At 44.7% G+C, this 23,330-nt stretch overlaps 1 protein-coding gene across 1 annotated transcript in view; it reads left to right on the top strand.

The window, feature by feature from the left end:
- Positions 1–16,434: 16,434 nt before the first annotated feature.
- TMEM255B (transmembrane protein 255B) overlaps positions 16,435–23,330 on the top strand; it is an 822,789-nt gene continuing 815,893 nt past the window's right edge. Inside the window, exon 1 of the mRNA XM_069204634.1 lies at positions 16,435–16,676. Coding sequence (XP_069060735.1) covers positions 16,625–16,676 — 52 coding nt within the window. The 5' untranslated portion in view covers positions 16,435–16,624. The remainder of the gene's footprint in view (positions 16,677–23,330) is intronic.

Genomic DNA, 23,330 nt, shown 5'->3' with positions numbered 1-23,330 from the left:
TGAAACAGTAAAAACACAATGACAAACAGGCAGATATTGGGGGTAACATACCAAGAAAGATGGTACTTTCCTACACAACCCCCCAACCCCCCAACCTAGGGACAATAAGGCTAACCTTGCCCAGATGAGTCTTCATTGTCTAAGTGGAAATAACGGGAGAGTCCATCTACATTGGAGTGGTTAGTCCCAGGTCTATGTTCCACTATAAAGTCCATCCCCTATAGGGAAATGGACCACCTCAACAATATAGGGTTTTATCCTTTCATCTGTTTTAACCATAAGAGAGGTTTGTGGTCTGTCTGAACTATGAAGTGAGTCCCAAATTAGTATGGTCTCAACTTCTTTAGGGCCCACACCACAGCAAAGGCCTCCTTCTCTATGGATGACCGACACTTTTCTCTAGGGGTAAACCTCTTACTGATAAAAGCAACTTGTTGATCCTGGCCCTCTGAGTTTAGTTGTAAAAGTACTGCCCCAACCCCTAGTTCAGATGCATCTGCCTGGACAATGAATTTTTAGAGTAGTTTGGCCTTTTTAGGGCAGGTGCAGTACACATAGCCTGCTTAGGCACCTCAAAAGCTTTTTGACAGCTGGCTGTCCATAATACCTTTGTAGGCATCTTTTTAGAGGTGAGGTCATTAGGAGGGGCAAATATTGAGCTATAGTTAATAATGAACCTCCTGTAATTCCCATTGAGACCAAGAAAGGCTCTGACCTGGGTCTGAGTAGTAAGGGGAGCCCAGTCTAAATTAGAGTGTATCTTCCCCTGTAGTGGTTCAATCTGTTCTCCACCAACCAGGTGGGCCACATAAGCCACTTTCCCCTGCCCTATCTGGCCTTTTGTCGCCTTGATAGGAAGGCCTGCCTTTTGCAAGGCCTCCAATACTTTCCACAGGTGGACCAGATGGTCAGTCCAGGTGGAGCTAAATTTAGCAATATCATCTAGATATTCTGCACTAAATGCTTCCAGACCTTGGAAGACTGTGTGCACCAGCCTCTGGAAAGTGGCAGGTGCATTTTACAGACAAAAGGGAATAACTGTGAATTGATAACGCCCTCCAATGGTTTAAAATGCAGTTTTTGGTTTAGCATCCTCTGATAATTTGATCTGCCAATACCCTGCAGTCAAATCAAAGGTGCTTAGAAACTTGGCAAATGCCAGTGTATCTATGAGTTCATCCGCCCTGGGTATGGGGTGAGCATCTGTTTTTGTAACTGTATTGAGCCCTCTGTAGTCTACACAAAACCTAATTTCTCTCTTTCCATCTTTACTATAAGGTTTTGAGGCAAGCACCACTGGGCTGGCCAAGGGCTGTCTAAGTGCTCACTAACACCTAGGTCCAACATTTTCTGAGCCTCAGATTAAATACAGTCTCTGACATGGTCAGGCTGCCTATAAATCTTACTTTTGACAGGCAAACTGTCTCCAGTATCAATGGTATGTTCACACCAAGTAGTCTGACCAGGTGTGAGTGAAACGAGTTCAGAAAATTGGCCTAGGAGGTTCTTGCAGTCCTCCTTTTGCTCTGCAGTAAGGCAGTCTGCAAGCACAACTCTCTCCGCTGAGCCATCAGCTGCAGTGTTGGAGAAGAGGTCAGGTAGAGGGTCACTCTCTTCTTCCTGCCCCTCATCTGTGGCCATGAGTAGGGTCAAGTCTGCCCTATCATAGTAGGGTTTAAGGCGGTTGACATGAAGTACCCTGAGGGGACTTCTAGCAGTACCAAGGTCTACCAAATAGGTGACCTTACCCTTCTTTTCCACAATAAGTTGTGGTCCTGAAGGTTCTTAGTAGCCTTTTTCATGTACTCAGCCATTGTTGATCTTAGGCCAAGCACATAGTTCACAATGTCGTGTTTAGGGGGCTTCAAGGGTTGCTCCCACCCCTCTTTGACAAGAGCAGGGGGACCCCCAACAGGGTGACCAAATGGGAGTTCAAATGGGCTGTAGCCCACTCCTTTCTGGGGTACCTCCCTGTAGACAAAATGGAGGCATGGCAGGAGGACAGCCCGTCTCCTTCTGAGTTTTTCAGAGCGTCCCGTGATCATGCCTTTGAGAGTTTTGTTAAATCTCTCAACCAGTCAATTTTATTGTGGATCATAGGGTGTGATGAATTTATAGGTTACACTTATAGGTTACACCACACTCCTTCCACATAGCTCTTGAGTATGCAGACATGAAGTTACTACCCCTGTCTGATACCACCTCTTTAGGAAAGCCCACCCGGGAGAATATTCCCAGGAGGGCCTTTGCCACTGCAGGAGCTGTAGTGGTCCTTAAGGGTATTGCTTCTGGGTATCTTGTGGCATGGTCCAGTACCACTAAGATGAATCTGTTAACAGAAGCAGTTGGAGAGGGTCGTGCCCAGAGCTCCTCCAGAGTGTCCCTGGCGTTAGCCATCTTGGATTCCAAGGTGTGGGGATCCTCTGGGAGCATCTAAGTGGCCAGTGCCAGCAGGTGACATCAAAGACCCCTCCCGATGGGTGCATACCTGGGTAGGTAGCCAATCCCCCTCTTAGGGCTATTTAGGGTCTCTCCTCTGGGTGTGTCCTCAGATTCGGTTTGCAAGACTCCACCAGGACTCCTCTACATCCTCTGCTTCAGCTTCTGACCGTCAGATCAACCGCAGACTGCTCCAGGAACCGCTGTAACTGCAACAAAGTATCCAGGAAAGCTACTGTGACCTGCAACTTCAGCTCCAGCTAGCAACTGCAACAGTTCCCAGGTTGTGCACGCCCTGAGGACTGCCTGTCTTCACCCTGCACCAGAAGAACCGAAGCAATCTCCTGACAGAGTCACTTCCATGCTTCAGCAGGCACCTCTCTGCAATGACTACCGGTACTCTGGGACTCCTCTCCTGTTGATGAGCGTGATCCCTGGAACACAGGTGGGGGACCGACGTGTTCCTGACTGTCCAAAGGTCCCGCTGTCCAAATTTGGTGGGGGTAAGGGCTTGCCTCCCAGTGCCAGACAGTACCACTGTGCATCACATCCTCTGCAGCTCCTACGGCTTCTGTGCACTTCTTCCAAAAGTTATTTGTGCACAGCATAGCCCAGGTCCCCAGCACTCTATCCTGTGATGCTCAGCTCCCTGAGTTGTTCTCCGGTGACGTGGGATCCCACAGTGTAGAGTTGCGATGACCGCAATTTGCAGCTTCTTTCTCCACGTGTCCTGGGACTCCCGTGGGTGCTGCCTGGTCTTCTGAGGGCTCTCTGAAGTGCTGAGAGCCCCCTCCGTATCCTCAGTCCGAGTTGAGACCTCCAGGTCCCTCCTGGGTCCAGGCAGCTCCTCTTTGATGTAAAATGCGTTCTTGCGTGAACCAAGGCTTGTTGGCAGAATCCAGTGACGCAAACAGCCTGCATCCAATGACTCGACGTGGGACATCTTTTTCACCAAGCAGGAACCCGCAGCTATCTTCTTTGGTGCATTTCTGTACTTTTGTTCCAACTAGAGAATCCACTTTTGCACCTTCTTCCAGGTGTGCAGGGGCTCCTGTTCTTCCTGGACTCTGCATCGACTTCTGGACTTGGTCTCCTCTCTCCACAGGTCTTCAGGTCCAGGAATCCATAGTTGGTTTCTTGCAGTCTTGCTTGGTTCTTGCATAATCCTTCACCACGACTTCTAGTGTGTTCTGAGGAAACTTGCTGTACTTTACTCCTGTTTTCCTGGGCTCTGCAGTGGGGTATTTTACTTACATTTGTTGTTTTCTTACACTCCCAGCGCCCCCCTACACACTACACTTGCCTAGGGGGGAATCTGAGTTTCACATTCCACTATTTTAGTATATGGTTTGGGTTGCCCCTAGGCCCATTGCAATCTATTGTGTTTTTCACTGTTTGCACTATCCTATGACTGTTTACTTACCTGATTTTGGTTACTAGTGTATATATTGTGTATAATACTTACCTCCAGTAGGAGTATTGCATCTAAGATATTTTTGGCTTTGTGTCACTAAAATAAAGTACCTTTATTTTTAGTAACACTGAGTATTGTCTTTTGTTGTGTATAAGTACTGTGTAACTATAGTGGTATTGCAAGAGCTTTGCATGTCTCGTAGTTCAGCCTTGGCTGCTCTGCTACAGCTACTCCTAGACAGCCTAAGCTGCTAGACACTGCCTACATTTTACTAATAAGGGATAACTGGACCTGGTATAACGTGTAGGTACCTTATGTACCCACTACAAACCAGGCCAGCCTCCTACACTCTGCCAGCCCACCTGAGGACCTAGCAGAAGTGATGCAGCAAAATGCATCGCCTCGAAGCTCCATATGGGAACCACCGCTGTACAACGTATCCCTGATGCATGATCTTGCAGCTCCTTGGAACTGCTGCTGCACAACGCAGCCTTGCTGCGGGACCTTGCAGTGCTACACAACCAGGATTTAAGATTTTATGGTACTTAGTTCAGCGGGCCTAACTAGGTCCCTGTATTCAGCCTGAAGTTCTTCCCAGTCAGTCTGAACTTATGACTTTGTTCCAATCTAGCACATCCAGGTAACCACAGTTGGCACTGTATACTTCTAAGCTCTATTTCTTACCTAAATCTTCAAAATTGCATATCTCCTACTAATTGAATTTTTGTTGTTTTAGTGTCGAATAATTTATAAAAGTTTACTCTATTTTTCTAATTGGTCGGGAGACTTTTCTCTTGTTGTGTTTTCACTTTGTTACTGTTGAAGTGCTGCATAAATATTCTCCACCTTGCCTCTAAGCAAGGCCTGACTGTTTTGTGCCAAGTTACCAGATGGTTAAGCACAGGTTAATTTGGGCTTTGGTTGTTTTTTTGCCCTGAAGAGAATTGTGGTTGCTGCTTGAGTAGGGTTTCTTCCCCCTCAACCAGTAACTCAATTTCCTACAGAAATGAAGCTGAAAGGGGCAAAATACTCATTTTCTAGACAAGAAGTGTGTGTTCAGTTTGTAAATTCTTGCAACCTGTTTGAGGTGGTTCACTGTTAGATGCCATTCTCTGGTTAAAGTGCAGACATAGCCTTTGTGCAAGGTGTTGGCTCTCACAGCAGGTATCACTGCTGGCTTTAACTAGTAATATCCAAAACATGGGCACATGTAAGTGTAAAGACTCTACACCTTTTCATCATCAACTTCCCAAAGTAGCAATCAGAGAAAGACAAAAGGGCATGTACTTCTAGAAGTTTCCTTGTCTTTAACAAAAGAATACACTGAATCAGCCTTCCTCATTTACCATTCACCAAACAGCAGTGGCCAGGAAATATAATCAGCAATCCCATGCTTACAAGTTCTAAAGTATTTCTCAGGTTAGTTGTGTCTCCAGCTTCCCTCACTTCACTACCTGGGACTCCATCCTCTAGCTTCAAGAATGCAGTCAACTCTCTTCCACTCTGTGGGGCAGCTGTATCCATCCTTCGTCTTGTGCCATGCTAAATCAGGGGCTAACCAAAATGAACCCCACTTATCTTAGCAAACATACTCATAATGCAGAGTCTCACTGTCATAGGTGAGTCACACATACACTAAAAACACACGCTCTCAACAAGCTCACAGGCTATGTGCGGGGATTTGGATGTGAGATTACAGTAGAGCGTTTTTCCCTGAATAACTTTTATTGAATTATCAAGTGCATTCAATCAATAGAGACATAGAGGTGATCAGTCAAAATAATTGTACTCCTTAACAGCTGGTACCTTTAATTTGTAGCAAACGAAGGGCATTTTACATGAACTTATAGAAACTCAACCCTCAATTCAACTGTCCTACCCACTATCTACCTCCCCCCATGTGTAGATGTCTCAATATCATTTCAAGTATAAGACTCACATGAGTAATACTGTTAAAGAAGGTATGGTTTCTGTTCGTAACATTTTTGTAGAAAGTACGCAGCAAGGTTCTTTAGACTCAGTTTACCTGTTGTAAAACATTAACAGATATGAAGGATCGCTCTCCCCTTGTTTAAAAGAGATTGAATTTCAGTCTGGGGGGTAGGCCCTAGCAGGGGATCCCTTGGGTGAAAAGTTCAGCAAGGGTTCCCAATGAAACTCGCAGTCTTTAGCATCATCAGATAAATTCCAAGAGAGCTTTTCTATAGCCATTAGGTGTCAGAGGAGAGTAGGCCATTGATGTCTGGGGATCCTTTTTTCCAGGAGGCTGATACCATAGTCTTTGCACACCTATGGAGTTCCACTGGAGGATTCTGCCCCCCTTCGATTGATGCTGTAGGTCCAATGCGACCACTTGGTATAATTAAAGTGACAAAGTCACAAAGTATGCCTGTATTAATTTTAATATTAAAAGTTCTGCTTTAGTGGCGTCCAGGTTCCTTATTTGTCTAAATAACACAAAGATTGACCTAAGGTTTTAGTGTGTTGGGATGCCCTATATTTCTCCTGTTTTGTTTCAGGTCTAGTTCTAGTTCTTTCTCTGTACTGTTTCCAATTTGTTTGAGGTATGCCCCTCTCTTATACAGTTCCCTCCAAGGGCTACCTTGGAAATATCCCAAAGAAGACCAAATGGGGTCTCCTGTATCATTGTTGTGGAAGTAATTGGAGATGTAGGTTTTAATTTCATCCCTGAAGACTGGATCTTTTAGAAACGATTGATGGAAAGTTCACCTACTATTAACCCTGGTTCCTTCTGCCATATTATGTGGGTGTGTGTTAGGGAGCAGTCTAAGATCAGAACTGTGATGATATCTGATCGGGAGATCACTTGTAATCAAGTCTTGAAAACTTACTATGGACTTGTGAGAAGAATGTGTAATGTTTTCTCGACTTTGTGTTGTTTCCTCCCGATATCATGTAGATCTAGCTCTCTGAAATTGTTTTTAACTTTCTTAGTGAAGCCAGCTGAATAAGGAGTCTTCCCCCACTTGTTCTTTTGATGTATTCCACACTGCTTTGAACTCTCCTATTAGGATGATATCCCTCTTATCGAAGCCTGCTAATGTATCTAATAGTTTGTAAATCAAAGCATCTGACTTCGTGTCTAGAGTATATATCACTGATTTTGTGAAGAGTTTCTTCTCTACTGAGCTCTTAAAAAACATATATCCACCCTCCCTGTCTTTTTCACTGTCTATCTTTACAAATGGTCATTTTTTATGTAAAAAGAGGGCTACTTCATTGTGTTAAGTCTGGATCGAGTAGTAGAATGTCAAAGGATGACGTTTGAGTTTGTATTTCATTTCCTCCATATGATTCAGATGGGCTTCCTGGACCGCAATGATATCATAGATCCCTTTTCCCATGAAGTGCTAGATTTTGGTAAACTTGGCAAGGGCCTTCGGCCCTTTTACAATTAGGGAACCATTTTTAACCATGGGAGTGAATAATTGTGGATGTATTCTCATCTAGATCAACAATATCCTGTTTTAGTGTTGCTTCTATGTCCACGTGGCATGTAGAGTTAAGTATCAAAACATGTAGTAACAAAACACGTAACACCTCCCTTGCACCCGACTTCCCCACCCAACTTCCTGAAACAGTGGAAAAGTGAACAAAACTAACATAAACAAAGGACAATGTAGTCTCACAGTGCACCTTAGGCCACTGGGCGTACATCACGGTCGTCTTCCCCTTTCCAGGGATAACTCAAGCACCAAGATTGTGTGGTCATCTTGGTAGTCCATAGTGTGAGGGCACCCTACTGGGTTGTAGTGTCTTACGTAGCTGTTGTAGCTGCATGATGAGTTGGCTCAACAGAGTACATCATCGACAATGGGGGGTAGTGCCTTGCATTTTTTGTGAGGAGTGTCATTGGTTCAGGCCAGCCCTAAACTCTTCCTTCTGTGTGGCTACAAGATGTTTGTCATGTCTTGGGCCTTCTGGTCCCCAGGCCCAAAGTAGATGCCATGTCGATGACTGATGGGCCATGTCTCTTTTATTTGTGTGAGAAAGTTCCCCCAGGAAGATGGTGCATTATCAAACCTTATCCAAGTGTGGGGGTTGCTAACTCTGAATCTGCAAATTGGAGGGAATGATTTCCCAACAAATAGGCAATGCCAAAAGGTTAAAGCTATCTATAGCATATTTTGTTTTTCCTTAAGTGGTCTGGTATGAGGTGAAATTGGTGGCCTCAAAGACGTGTGGCTAGGCAATATTTTGAGAGACTGAAAAAGAGTAGCCATCATGTTCCATTGTATCTTTAGCCCTGGCATCTTTGAGATTGGACTTGCATTGGCAGACATGAAGTTTCATCGGTATATTGTGAGACCTATTTGGTTCCTCTGTGTGTCTTGGTCCCACATGACGTACTATGTTGTATTTTTGTGGCATCAAGTCCAGCAATGGAGACTAGAAGGAATTTGATCAAATTGACAATGTCTGTTCTCTTGGAACCTTTGCCCAGGCCCCTGGTGCACCTGTTGTCTCTTCTATATCTGTTTTCCAGATCTTCGATCTTCCTCACCATTGTGTCATTCTGTGCTTAGAGGGCCATGCATTTGTCCATCGCTTTCAAGCTTTGGGACAATAGCGCTGTCAATTGCTGTTCTACCTCTCCTACTCTAGAGCCTGCCGAGTCCACAGCAGTCTAAGTGTTTCAATTTTCTTTCTCAGATCAGACCTCAGGAAAGATCTGCCTTAAGGTCTTTGTATAATTCAGTTTTGAAAGTATCTAAACTGTCTAGCAGGTCTGCTTTTGTTAGGGTCATGTGTACAACAACCCCTCCACTTGTGTCTTTGGCAAGATTGATAGTGCTCTTCACTCTGGAGGAAAGTACGATGCCAGAGAAGTCTGTGACTTTTCTAGTGGCTGGTTGCTTAGTTGGCATGGGCAGACCAAGCTATGCACTGATCTCTTAAGAAAACCATGGTTTTTGAATGTCTCCCCTAGTCCAGGCGTGAATCTGAGCCCAAGCCCACTTTCTCTCCTCAAAGCTTGTGTCTTTCTGTCAACTGTGTTCACGGTTACTGGAAATGGCCTCAACACACACTTGGAGCAGGCATTTAAGGTTCAGGAAACCAGCATCCTTGCTTGTGAATATAGGTTGAAATGAACATTCCATAAAATATTTTCTTTGAATCCAAAATTATGTTAATGAAGAAAGAGGACAGCTGACATATGTGTTGCTCAGGGTTATATAGGTATGAGCTTTTCCAAGACAGGGCATTTTCTAATAGAACTGATTTGAAGTCAGCTGTAAATGAAGTGCATCTCAAAGCCTGTCAGCCTTTTGTAGTCCTGCGATCTGTTTCACAATTAAAAAAAGGTTTAGAATATGTGATATCATTGCATGCAGTGTTCATTTCAACATGTAATTACAAGCAAGTATGCTGGTTTTTCTGATCCTCCTTATATTATACCTCTTATCCCCTTCCTCATTCTATTCCTTACTTTGTAAGGGGGATTTGCCTTCTTGAATCAGGCAACCTCTACAAGACAATTTTCTCCTTTAAAAATGACTGAATTTGATCCTGCTCCTCAACCTCCATGCCTCTTTGCATGGGCCCCAAACAGCATGCTTAACCATGACAGTTCCTGTTTGGTTTTATGCCAACTTTCTTTGAAACGGTCACCCTGAGCTCTCAACTGGCCAGAGATCTCTTGTGTTTTCCTACATTTGAGGAAGGGGCTGTGTAAGTAGGGGTGATGGCTTACCATCCCTTACGCATGGAGTGGTTGGGCCTTGGTTTGATCAAAAAGATGTGGAGCTGATAGAGGAGCACCCCACAGCTAGGGGCCTACATGGCCTGATAATATGAGCTGCTTTGTTTAGGAATGGCTTGTCACTGGAATTGCCCAGATTTGCATTTCCCCATGGTTAAAAGCCTATCTGGAGCATTGGAAACCCCCGGGTGCTCTGGTTTAGGCTTGTTATTTGGCCACACTGGTGGATGGGCTGCTGTGTTTCTCCACTGTGGGATCCACATTGGTGTGTATCTCCACTCTTACCCCTCCTGTTGGTGTCTGTGGCATTAGAATAGGGATGTGCTCACCAATACTGATGCGCCCCTCCCTCCCCACTTTTGTCTCATAAGATGTATTTTCATGCCCAGGGTGTGGCATGGACAGCTAAGGCTTGTGGCAGCATGCTGGGCTCTGCCAACAGCATTGTGACTGACAGTGCAGCAGCTGCTTTTCAGATGTTTTGGTTGTTCTGGGTCAGAGTAGGATGAACCCTGACCTCTTTCCATGTTCTCTACATTTTTTACCCAGGGCTGCAGGTATTAGTATATGTTGGGCTTGCCCAACCTCTTTCTCCACTTGTTGCTGGACAGCATGGTGATAGCTGGGGACTTGCCTACACTCTCTAGATCAGGAAGTGGGGTGGAGTCCCCCAGTGGTGGTTGTGCTGCTCCTGTGTCTAAGGTATGCTTTTCTATATAGAACAACTTTAAGAAGATACATTGTGAAGGGCATGTGTATATGCACAGTGCTTTCCCCTTGCTCAGTGGTACAGTGAGGACTGCCATTTGCCTCAAAGTAAGACTGGAAGTAGACCATACCCTGGTTGGTACAGGTGTTCATGATTGTGGTACTGAAGGCCCTTCTCAGACCTGAACTTTGGGTCCTTGCATGTTGTGCCACTGTTAAGTTAGACCCTAGGCTCTGCTGCCCACCTCTCTATTCCAGTTTGTTTCAAGCCTTCTCCTGTTTTAATTCACTGTCTTTGCTGAAAGCTGGGATACAGAATCACTGCTGTTGTTTGTCCAGTGGTACCTGTGTGCCTAGTGAAGGCATGAGTTTCATTGTTCTTGTGTGGGGGACCTTTGGCTTCACATTCTGGCATTCCTGTTCTATGTGTACCTTTCGTACCCACCCTCTTTCTTCCATAAGGTCCAGATGTGCTTGGAATGGTTTCTGTTATTACTTTGGTGTTTGGAACCTAAGACATTATTTTACCCATGGTCTGATGATATTACCTTCTCTCAGGTGGGTTAATGGAACCTAGAGTACATGCCCTGAGCTGTGACTACCCTTCCTGATTATTTTTGGATGAGTTGGTTTCTTGATGAGTAGTGGCATGATCACGGATTTTGGCTACCCTTGTTGACTGGTGATATAGACTATTGTTCCCCTGGCCTGGAGTTTCTATCCTCAGGGCATGTGGTGGTGGAGCTGTGGTGTGCCAATTGTGTTATGGGTTCACTTTTGTACAGGTGAAATGAGCATCCCCATTGAACAGGACTGGACAGACTTTAATGTCACTCTTGTTCCTGTGAAATGGTTTCCCAATTGAACAGACAGACTTCAGATTTTCTCCTGTTCTTGTGTACAGCAACAGATAAAGAAAGCACATCTCCGGTCCTCACATACAGCAGCTCAGCTGCCAATGTGGGGTAGAGTAGACACCCTAGTCCACCAAGAACATTCCCACAAAGTAGCATGTTGCCAATGAGCATGTCTCTTTGGCTCATTGTTGGTGGTAAGATGCACTTCACTGGTACAATTGCAATTGTGTACATTCTGTTGTGGTGCTACTGTCCCTTTCTTTGTGCAAACATCCTGAAGTGCTTCATTTTGGTGCCTCTGTATTTGGAAAGTATAGTACTGTTTTACCTTTGTTCTGAATTTGCCTGAATCAGTGGGTTCCCTTTTTCACTTTTTTTCTTCATGTCTCTTATCTAGGTCCTATTCTTTTGAAGATAGCTCGGCTGTAACGTGATAGTGATATTTGATGTGTTCACCGCTATTGTGGGCCTGCACCAGCCTTGTTTGTTCCTTTGATCTGGTTTGTTGGTTGTGTCTGCCTTTTAGGTATGTTGTTTGAGTTCCGTTTATTTTTCTGGGGGGGTGTTAAATGTTACATTTCTTGAGGTACATATGGTTTCTAAACCAGATGGTTCTCTCCTTTACTCTCTCCTGCTCTGCCTTTCAGGCTGCTGGAGCATCACTTATGGCCTAGTGGTTAAGCTAACTCTCATCACAAAGATTAACATTTCAAGTCCTGCTGTTGTCGTGGTCTTGTTTCTGCTTCAAGGTGTTAAACCACATGGTATTTCAAAGATCTTTCCAGTAAGTGCAAAAGCAATAGCTTTCATATTAAAATGAGGAGATGCCCACTGCAGCTGCCTTGTGGACTGTGCACAATTATCTCACTCTTCTGATGCATGGTGTTTTTGGTCACATGGTGGCTCAGGCTCCAAAATCTCCTATGACTGTCTTTCCCTTAGCAGGTTTTTGTCCAGACAGTATGCAACTTCCTATGGTCGCTTCACAGTCTTTCATGGTTTACTCTGGTCAAGCCTGTAGAGAACTGTCCGTTTTGTACTTTGGTCTGGGGACTTTGGTTTCTTCCCATTTTTATTCAGGTTCATGCTTGCTCAGTTAGAGTCCTCTCAGTATGTAGCTCTTTAGCCTCTTTCTGCCAATGTTGGCTGTCATGCTTCATTCTGTGCATGCTGGGTTTTGGTCAGCTACAAGTCAGTTGATTTCTTCAAGGTTTTTGGAGATGGATGTGCAGGCTAGGGAAAAGAGTCTGTTGTTCAGGGTCAGTTGTCTGAAGTAGACGTGCTTTTGACACACACTCAGGTTCATGGCTTGTATTTGAGGAGCAGGGTAGGGGTAAGATCCTCCGGTAATGACAATCATGAGCTGCTCAGTAGCCCATGAAAGCTAGAGGCATATTGCTGATTAAATCCATTTTGGCCTGGTTAACATGTCTATAGTGATCAACTTATGTCTCATTGGGTAATAGACCTTCGAGTGGCTCTGACTTTTGAATATTTTAAGTAAGTCAGTGTTCTCTCTCCTGTTTTGGACATCTTCTTTTGGCCAGATTCTGGATAGTCTTTCACCTGACACATAGCATGTCTTGGTCCTGGGCTGCTCCAGAATGCCTGGCTGGTCTGGACTCAGTCTCTGGCCTTTATTCTTTCTGATTATTTTAGGTAACATGTGTGTTAATTTTTCCTTTTATGCTTGTAGGCAACTTCCTGCTCTGTCCCTCCATTTCACCTTATTTTCCCAGCCTTCATTCCTCTAGTATCTATACCATGGCTGGTAGTTGTGGTGGGGCTCATCAGGCAGCATTTGTTTCATTGTGATTTAGGTCCATGAAGCCTTAGTGGTTCCTTTGTGTGGCCAGGCCTTGATATTGGCTTTTCCTTGGCCTATGGTCAGCATTTCATAGTTGCCTTCTTACTGAGAGATAGTTCCATGTTTGATGTACCAGTCCTTAGTTCTGGCTGTTCCTTGGGTGTTTGCTTACTCCTGCTGCCTCCATTATGGCATCAGCTTCTGTGTCACCTCTTTGGGGTCTGAATTGAAGCTGTAGTTGTGTTGCCTACCCTCCCCCCTGATTCCCTAGCTGAAGGTGTTTTTTCTGGAATGGGTGTTGGGGATCATCATTCTTTTGGACCATGATTTTGAAAACACCTGGACTAATGAGTCAGCTGGGAACACTTTGCACTAGGTCTTTTTCTCCTTGCAGACCTCCTGTGGTCCTTTCACTTTTGATACTTGGCCATATAGTTTGGTCCTTTTAGGTATTGGTGCAGCTGGAACATGCCCCCCACTGGTTGTCTTTCTCTTTTTTTCCTGGATTTCTGTGGTATATGATGCTGCACACTGGTAGTTATGTGCAGTGGTTGGTGTAGGAATGGGATCTGTAGTTGGCAGTGGTTTGCACCCTGTCCAAGAAGGGACCCTCTTTCTAGTCAGGGTAAGAGAGTCACACAGCTAATATAACACCTACTCACCTCCTTGGTAGCTTGGCACGAGCAGTCAGACTTATCTTAGAGGCAATGTTTAAAGTATTTGTACACACACACACAGTAACACAGTGAAAACCCCACAAAAGAACTCCACACAGTTTCGAAAAATAGCCAATATTTATCTGAGTAAAACAAGACCAAAACGAAAAAAACTCAACATACACAAGTAAAGATACAACTTTTCAAACATTAAATCCTAGTATAGTGCTTAGAACTACAATAGCTCCAACTGGGGCTATCATGACGTCTTAAAGGAGTCATTTCCAGCTGTCTGATGCCACTCGCGAGGGAGAGTGAGCAGGTCACGGAGTCGCATGGACTGCACCTTGGAAAACAATGAGGAAACAAAGACGTTGCATGGAGTCGGGGAGGTGAGCGTCGCTGGAGCTGGTGTGGCATTGGTTTCTTACTGCTTCTGGGGAGATGAGGCTTTGGTGCTTTACAGATAGGCAGGAGAGATGAGGCGTTGGTTCCTTACAGTTGCAGGGGAGGTAATGTGGCATCAGTGTTGACTTTGCGGTGTCGCAGTCTCACCACAGGCAGGTGCTGCTGCAGAGTCAGAGACACGGCGCTCGGGACTCACTCTGTGTGGGACTTCGGAGTCGCTGCAGTAGTGTCTGACCTGGGTTGCAGGTCACGGTTGTTGCACTCAGCAGATACCCTATTTCCAGTGCAAGCAGCTGCGCAGAGTTGGAATAGCAGCACCAGTTCCGAAGTGGCTCTGGAGTTGATGCGCTTGGTTTCTTCTTTGTTGCACAAGAGCTGACTTCCAAGGTTCCAGGAACTGGATTTGGCACCACTTTGCAAGTTAGGACTCTCAGCAATCGAGCCCAGGCAGTGACAGATGAAGTCTTTGATGTCCCTGAGACTTCTTAACAGGAGGCAAGCTCAGTTCAAGCCCTTGGAGAACCTAGGAAAGCAGCATCTAGAAAGCAAAGTCCAGTTCTTTCACTCCCAGGATAGAAGCAGAAAGCAGCAGGCCAGCACAACAAAGCAACAGACAGAATAGCAGTCCTTCCTATAGCATCCAGCTCTTCTTCCTGACAGAATGTCCTCAGAAGTGTTCTATGTGGTGTCAGAGGTTCAGTACTTATACCCATTTCTGTCAAGTAGGCAAACTTCAAAGAGAAGTCTTTGTAGTGCACAAGATCCTGAACTGGCCCCAGACATACTCCAGGTAGTTGGAGACTGCTTTGTGGGGGACCGGCACAGCCCAATTCAATTGCAAGTGTCAGCTCCTCCCACCCCTCTAGCTCAGGAAGGCCCATCAGCCTGGTGATGGACCATCAGGTTATGCAGGGCACACCTCAGCTCCCTTTGTGTGACTGTCTAGAGTGAATGCACAAATAGCCCAACTGTCATCCTGACTAAGAAGTGTATTCCACAGACAGACAGAGGCACAGAAGGTTAAGCAAGAAAATGCACAGTTTCAAGTGGCATTTTCAAACGTATAATTCAAAAACCAACTTCACCAAAAGTTGTATTTTTAAATTGTGAGTTCAGAGACTCCAAACTCCCCTCTCTATCTGCTCCCAATGGGAAATTACACTCAACCGATATATATTACAAGGCAATTTCCATGTTTCCCTGTGGGAGAGATAATCCTTGCAATAATGAAAAACAAATTTAGCAGCATTTTCTAATCAGGATTTGCAATCAGGATATGTAAAACACATCAGTGGATGACCTACCTTTTAAATACACTGCAGCTGTCCTTTGGGCTGCCTTGGCCCTACTTTAGGGATGACTTACATGTAGTAAAAGGGAAGGTTTGAGTCTGGCAAGTGAGTGCACTTGCCTGGTCGAAATGGCAGTTTAAAACTGCACACACAGACTCTGCTATGTCAGGCCTGAGACATGTTTGCAGGGCAACTTATGTGGGTGTCACAATCAGTGCTGCATGCCCACTAGTAGCATTTGATTTACAGGCCCTATGCACACCTGGTGCAGTATACTAGTGACTTACTAGTAAATCAGATATGCCAATCATGGATCAACCAACCACCAATACCTTTTAGACAGTGAGCTTATGCACTTTAGCAGTGGTAAAGTGCCCAGAGTATTTTAGGTACAGTTTTAATTCTGGGTCGCATGGTGTGATATAGCAATCCTTTGCTTCCTGCTATGTCTTTGTGCAGTGCAGCTGAATCACCACAAAGTCATACTGCGTGAATGTATTCTCGTGGAGTATAGAATGGGACTTATAGGGGATGAGGAGGTAATTGTTAGGTCACTTAAAGGTAATTTTCATTTCTCAGGTTCTCTGTTCCTTGTTTCACAACTATGTCGTTGCCCTCCCAGTCATAGGGGATTCACCTACAGTCTGAAGTCCTAGCTTCAGTACTGACATGAAATGAAGATTACGAGCAAATATTCCAAGCATTAGTCGAGCATCAGTCGTTTTTCAGCCTGAGCATGTCTTCTTCTGGAAGAACTCAATATACGATGACTCACCAATAAATATTAAGTGATCTGTGATAAACAAGTTACACTCATAACTCTTTACACGACCAACTTGTATGGACTCCTGGAGGGCAACGAGACAATTGCAATGGCTTTTTTTCTATTCTGGGGTTTGATTGGCAGTAAACACAAATGTGTTAGGTTTTCTAGATTGAAGAAGTAAAAAACATTTTACTGGATTTTATAGCGAAATTTGTAAAATGCGCCTCTAATGTTCCCCCAAATAACAAATATTAAAAAACAGGTGCTCGGCAGCTAGCCAGGTGGCAGCTACATGTCTCATTTCCGGATGAAAGCGGCTTCACTCGTGCTGGACAGAGCACGGAGAGAGACTTGCACCCCTCCTCCCTGGTCTGAGGGAAGGGCTAGGAGAACTGCAGGACACGGAGCTGCCGCCGTCCATTGAAGTTTGGTCCTCCACTGAGGACGAGTCTCGGGGACTCCTTACCTTGCTCCCCAATAGGTGCCACCGCTGCCTGGGGAAACCCCCGCTCTCACCTGAGCCGGCTACAGGGGGCCGGTGGCAACAGTAGCATGCCGCAGCAGCCCCCGCTTTCCGAGGGAGCGGCGTCTCTGGGGGCAGAAGGTAAGTCTTGCTCTTCCTTTTCACTCACCTGCCTCTCTGACAGCCCACCTTGGCGCCTCAGGAGGGAATCGAGCAGGAATCGCGGAGTCGAGAGACTGTGCGCCCACTTTTGCCGCACGGTTGCTGCGTTTCGGGAGCTCCGGCGCCGCTCAGGGAGCCCTGATGGAGCCGGCGCCCTCGCACCTGTGCTGCCGCACCTCTACTGCAGGTAGCGGTTACCAGCCTACAGCCGCTCCCAGAAAATTAACTCTGGTGTCTAGGAACGACGCTTTCGTCCTGGCGCTAGTAGTCCAGTGAACCTGGGGCTTCTTTGTTCCTTTCTGTAAGTGCTGGGTGAGGGACTTGGCTTGTTCGAATGTTTTCAGAGCATTAATTATCCTGCCCCGGGGCTTGCATATTCGTGAACTTCAAGATACATCAAGTTGCGCTTCCTCGAGTCTGTGGTCTCCATAGATATTTTAAACAATTTATTCTGGTGTTATTAACAGCAGCTGTTCCCAGGTTCAATGTTTACGGGACAATATTGAGTTTTCCGAGGTTTAAGTATACAGTTGGTATTTCTACGACTTATGTTTGTTGAACCTGGCACTGCACGTAATAGTGACAAGAAATAGTGCTCACTGTTTGTAGAGCTTTATGCCCATGGTTGAAGCACTTTGTGACTTCGTTCTCTGATTCAGATCATTGCTGGAAATGGAAACATGTATTCATTAAACCCATTAATTGGGTGTCAATGCTATGAAGAGTGGTGGAGTTTTGAAAAGCTGAGTGTAACAGTCAATTTATACATTTATTTTTAATAACTCTGCCACTAAGAAATTGCAACAAGAACAATGTGACTGTAAATCTATTCCGGCCACAATTGGTCACAAAGAGCAGAGGCTTGGTTTTAAGAGTGTGCTAGGGACGTGACACCCCCCCTATAAATACAGTCTTGGCTTGGTAATTGGGTCTGGGGGCCCTGAATCGGGTTTGCTATTTCTGTGTTAGTTTTGCTTGTCATCTCATGTCCTCCAAGAAATTGTTCATTTTTTGTTTGGGGAATATATATGTAGCCTCAGATTTACAAAGATATTGATTAAGGTTGATCACTTTTTTGAGGTAGCCCAGAGTCAAACTTCTTTTTGGTATTTTAAAAGCCATGCAATTGTCAATCATGTGTGCATTCCATAGGTGGTGCATTCCCATGCACCTACCCATGGATTTTGAGGCAAACCCAGATTTTCAAAAAGTTGTAGACGTAGGTTTGCAACAAAATTGTGCGCCTGCCCGAGGGTGGCATAACAAGGAAAAGTATCTGCATGTCTTCTCGTTATTTCCTTTTTGCATGTGTGCTGCAGTGCTACACCCAAAAAGGAAAAAGCCTCCAAAGATATTTTTTGTACAGGAAGGTACCCTCTCCTGCACAAAAAACAATCCTGACCATAACACAGAAGCACTTGCACTATGGCACAATGATGCCGGATATGGAGAGAGCAGGACTGAACTATTTTTCTAAGGATATGGCACAGTTCTGCTCTCCTCAGGTGATGAAACGCAGCACAGCTATTTTTCTTGCTGTGCTGCATTGCACCACTACTGTATAATTATGTCCACTAGTGACTGGTTCACCAGAAAATAGCAAATTTGCAACCATGGAAGTACTTCTCGAATGGATGCAAAATTACTACTTTTTAGAAATTACAAACGTTGGCAAAAGTAGGCTTGTAAAGCTACACCAGCCTCTGTTTTCCATGCCTGCTCCTAGAAATCAAACACCAAAAAGGGATGGGACGAATGCTTGCAAATAGTCTATCCACTGACAATCTCTCAGGGTAGGATTCCAAACCATTGTTTCCCCCCACTGTAAAAGAGAGGGCTTTAGGATTTAGTAGATGGAGTTAAAGCAGACATGGTGATGGCGGACTTTACTCCGCCCACCAAATTTAGAGATGTCTCCCAGCTCGACTGAGAGATCTCTATACATTAGCAGGAATCAACGTCATGGCAGTACCTATCAATGTAGGAAAAGTTTATTGGGTGACTCTGTTAAACATGGCAGTTGACCGTCAAACTTTTACAATTTTTTTATTTTTTCAGAATCAAAATCCCAAAGCAGGATTTAGTTTTTGAAAAAAAAAAAAGAATCAGCCCAAGTACCAGTTTTCTTCCATGGTGTGGAGATATTTTTTGTTTTTACTGTCCCTAACCATAAGGGTATACCTGACAGTGACTGGCAGTAAAAAAAAAAGTAATTTAACTGACCACTCTAAATGGGGTGGATAGTTGGATAGGTTACTTCCGATGGCACCTGCTCTGTCGGGCTGCTGAAGGAAGTTTTACATTGACAAAGTAAATTTTACTCGATCAGCGTAAAATTTACAGTATGCCCAACTCAAAAACTGACCGGCGGACAGAGTACCAACTTGTACATGGAAGTCAGTCTTCCAGAACTTTGTGTCATGTGTTTTAGCTTCAACGTTTTATGCCATTTTTCCTGAGACATTGGTCTACTGTGTAATCTGCCCTTACAGCTTGCTGTATGGAAGCACTTGTAACACGCCTCTGCTGATTGGACTGCGCTCCTTAGAAAAGTTTCTTTATTGTTAGCTATTATTCTTTATTAAAGGTTTTTATGAAGAAGCTACACATAGCTGTGCCATTTTCATAAGGTTTGCAATATAATTAGTGTATACCATAGTAGTAATGCCATGAATTCAGGTGTGCAATGCCCATCCGTAGGCATATGATTGTACACATGGGATAGTTGGACCTCTTATACTAGGTACTTCCCAAGTAACTTGAGAGATTTGGGTTTCAGCATTAGCTGTGCAGTTCCCAGATATTACACCATATGCTGGCCATACTGAAAATGGTAATTAAACTAATGTGTTTGTCCCAGTTTTCATTGCATTGTATGTTTATTATGTACAAACAGACATTCGTGGGTCATTGTCATGCATGTAATTGTGAAAGCTTCAGTTTTTTCAATTACAGTTTAGTATGTGTAGACAATAATTTTTCATACCGCTCTCAGTTCCTCCCATGTGCTATAGCATAAAATTTGAAAGAACAATCAACTGTCCAGCGGGTAGGGCATGCGACACTCATATGATACCACATCAAAGCTGCGTCATCAGAGCTAATGAAGAAAAACTTAATTGGTCCGATGAAATCAACCGGCCCTCCGATTATACTCATAATAACACAAAGAGCTAAAAGCACAATCACGCATTTAAACAACATAAACAAGTTAGCATTTCTAAATCCCAATTGTCATCTTTTTTCATAGATTTCCCTCCAGGAAAGTAATACAATGACATTAACACGAATCTGACTTAAAATCAGTACACATTCTCACATACTGTCACCACTATATTTCGTAGTCAACATTTATGTTACAAAATATAGTCCTAATGGAGAGTTGCATTCAAAAGTTTTTCCATAGTAACTTTGAGTTGAAACACCTACAAAGACGGCAGTTCCAATAGTTACCTTGAATTAGACTCTCAGCTAATGTAATGCTCACACACTACTTGTTTGGTTCAGTGTAATTTAGTCTAAGGTGAATTTACTGCGATTTTTTCTCCACTTATTATGAATTGCATTTCATTTGGGTTTCTGTCAGCAGTGGAAGTAGAGGTGCTGCAGCACCCCCAAAACAACCATGCTCAAGTTCCGAAGGCGAAGGAGCAATTAAGATGCCTTGAAAATTTGTTTTTATCTTGTCAAATTTGCTGTGTGTTTGAAGACAGAGCTTATATGTCAGTCTGTGTCTTCCGACAAATTGGTGCTTATTCTTTTAAATGGAGATTGGTGATTACTTTTCTTTCTCTGACTGTAAAGCGAGAGGATTTTGTTATGTGAAACTGCGTGACAATCTTGCTAGTGTGAAAAGAGAGGCCATAAGGCACAATTTTTCCTGAACGCACAACAGCATACATATAGATGAACTGTAGAGATATTTCAAAATCTATCAGCAGCTTGGAAAGCACAAATGAAGGGCTTTTGTTTTTAATTCTGAAGGGTGATGGAAACAAAGATTTTAATAGGATCAAATCAAGACACTTTACTAAGTGATGCACAAATGACAAATATCCAGTGGAACTCGATTTCCACTCATTGTTTGTACATTATATAAATTTATCAGTAAAACTGTATGTCTCTGCAAAGACAATGTCCATTTCAAGGGAGAATGTGCTGTCTGTAAATGACAGTATGCTACCACACCAAGCTTTATTAATATATTTGCAAGAGCGTGCTCCAAAATGCACCACCAGCTACTAACCACGCTATTACCACTCGCAGATAGGAACAGCAGTCATTTTGCGGGCAACCTTAAAGAGGACTTTATGCAGGTAGCCCTTGAGTTGCTCTGTATTGTAGTGACTGTCACTTTATGGAATGTTTCTACATCATGCATTTTTAAATACTGCCAGAGGAGAATGTCCATCAAAGCCAGTTATGACTGGCTGAATTGAATGGGCATCTCCTCACCTGTAGACTGTGATAATAAATGTGTTCTACCCACTGCCAGCTTGAGAGCTTTCTTGCTACAATTTGGTGGCGAGGATGGCTCCCATTGCAGTCAAGAAATGGAACATTGCATGGCCCAAGGTGATGAAAGTTTCCACATCAACAATAAGGCAGTGCAACCTCACACACACAATCTGAAGGTTCCCTTGTAACTTGACTGATTGGAACTCCTCTCTCACAACACACATTCCTCCAAAATCAATTCTGTCTTCTCCGTCACCATCCAGAGCTTCACCACCACCACTGAATTCTTTCAAATTTCCCTTATATTCAGCATCACTGCCCCACTACAGCTCTCGTTGCCGTTAACCTAATTCATCACTTCTCTGACACACATTACCCCTTTGGTAGATGGCCACCTTCCCTCCTGTTACACCACTAACCATTTTGCAATTTTACATAATTGTCCCTCACAGCAACTACTCTGTGTGGTCCTCTCAACTTTGTGATGCTCAAACTGACCCATCCTGGCCTCACCTAGACCCAATCAAATTCACTAATCCTTAGTTAGGCCATGAAGTGACTACAAGTGAAAGAGAATAGAAACCGAAAAAGACAATTGAGGTGCAGCATTTAACAGGAAGTGAGAAAAGAACAAACATAGGCATCTCAGCAAGTTCCTCTTTTGTAGTAATTTTTTCTGTAAAAACTCTAACAACCTAAATCCAAGAAGAAGCACAGAAAAATGTTCAGTTTGCAGAATGTTGTAAAGTACCCCTTTTTGGATGTGATCTCCCACTTTCTGCTGTCGATGCTGTTTTTTTTGACCTGTCGTGTGCTGATACCTGCTAACCAGGCCGCAGTACCAATGCTCTTTCACTTTAATTGTTTCTCGACATGTATAGGCCAATTGGCAAGGACCTTACCACCCATGTAAGTCCCTAGTAATTGGTACCCAGGGCAAGGATCGTAAAGGGGGTCACCAGGGCTGCAACACTGATTGTGCCACCATGAGTACCCCAAGTGAAAGAGACTGCAGAGCTGCCATGTCAGCCTGCACTAGCTGGGCTCTGCCCACATCAGGTGCAGGCAGAGTCCCTGTGACTGCCCATGGACAGGTCAGTCACCCCTAGGCAGGCCTCCTGTAGCCCAGGGGGCGGGGTGCACTGTTCCATGAGTGAGGACATATGTGCAGGAGCACATATGCTCCTGTGCTGGCATCTAAATCATGATGCCAGCCCGAGTAACAGGTGGCACCTTGGATAAATTGGACTGGCATCTGACCACTGCTCAGATGTCCAGCCTTGCAATGGCCCAGCCGAATCTCGTCATGTTTGAAATCAAACACTGTGCTTTTTGAACCTTGAACATGATGTCCATGTTTAGGATTGCAGAGCAGGTGCCCAGGTGGCACCCTTTGAGGGTGCCCACCAAGTTACCGGTCTTGTACTGTTTTGGCAGGCTCTACTGAGCCACTGCCGCCACAGATATGAGTCTGACCTCCTGCTGGTGGTGCTAGAACCTTGGCAAGCCATAAGATGAAGGGCCTGAGCAGGAAGGCGGTCACACCTCCTCCCACCCAGGCTGTCTCGTGTGAAAAACATCAGGGCAAAGAGCCTCAAAGGCTTCACCCGGCTTTGATGTGTAAGCAGCTGCCCCCTCAATGGAGGACAAAGCCCTTCTCAACCTGCCTAGCGAGGCAGGTGGGAAATTAGCTATGTAGGAGGCGTGCACCCATAGGATTAGCCACACCTTGAGGGTGGGCTAGGAGGTGTGCACAGCCGAGGGAGGGTTCTGCCATCTCGGCAGACCCTAAGAATAGTGGGTTCTACGTAGGAAGTTACGTACTTTCACAGGAAAGTACTGCAGGGGTGGATTAGCTGCAGGGACTAATAGCCCATTGGCCACTGTTCCTCACACCCTTAAATGCCCCTGGCACCAGAACTTAGTTCTTACCTGGAAAAGAAGAAAGAAGCACAAAGTGATGTCTGCATCAACAGGACCTGGACTCCAGCCACAGCGCAAAGGAGAGGACAGAGTGGCATAAGGTGACCAGGACTGGAACCGTGTGCCCAACGTGTGTCTGAGGTGAAGACTGATTGGTCTCAGCAAGAGGGACCCCAGTGGACACCGAAACTCCAAGAAAGACTCCCCTGACTGGTGGTACCAGTCCCCTGTAAACTGCAGGAGTAAAGGTGA

The sequence above is a fragment of the Pleurodeles waltl genome, chromosome 8 (assembly GCF_031143425.1).
Source record: "Pleurodeles waltl isolate 20211129_DDA chromosome 8, aPleWal1.hap1.20221129, whole genome shotgun sequence".
In the NCBI taxonomy this organism is placed as follows: Eukaryota; Metazoa; Chordata; class Amphibia; order Caudata; family Salamandridae; genus Pleurodeles; species Pleurodeles waltl.
Note: the sequence above shows the minus strand (reverse complement) of the source record. Positions and strands in the feature narration are given on the sequence as shown.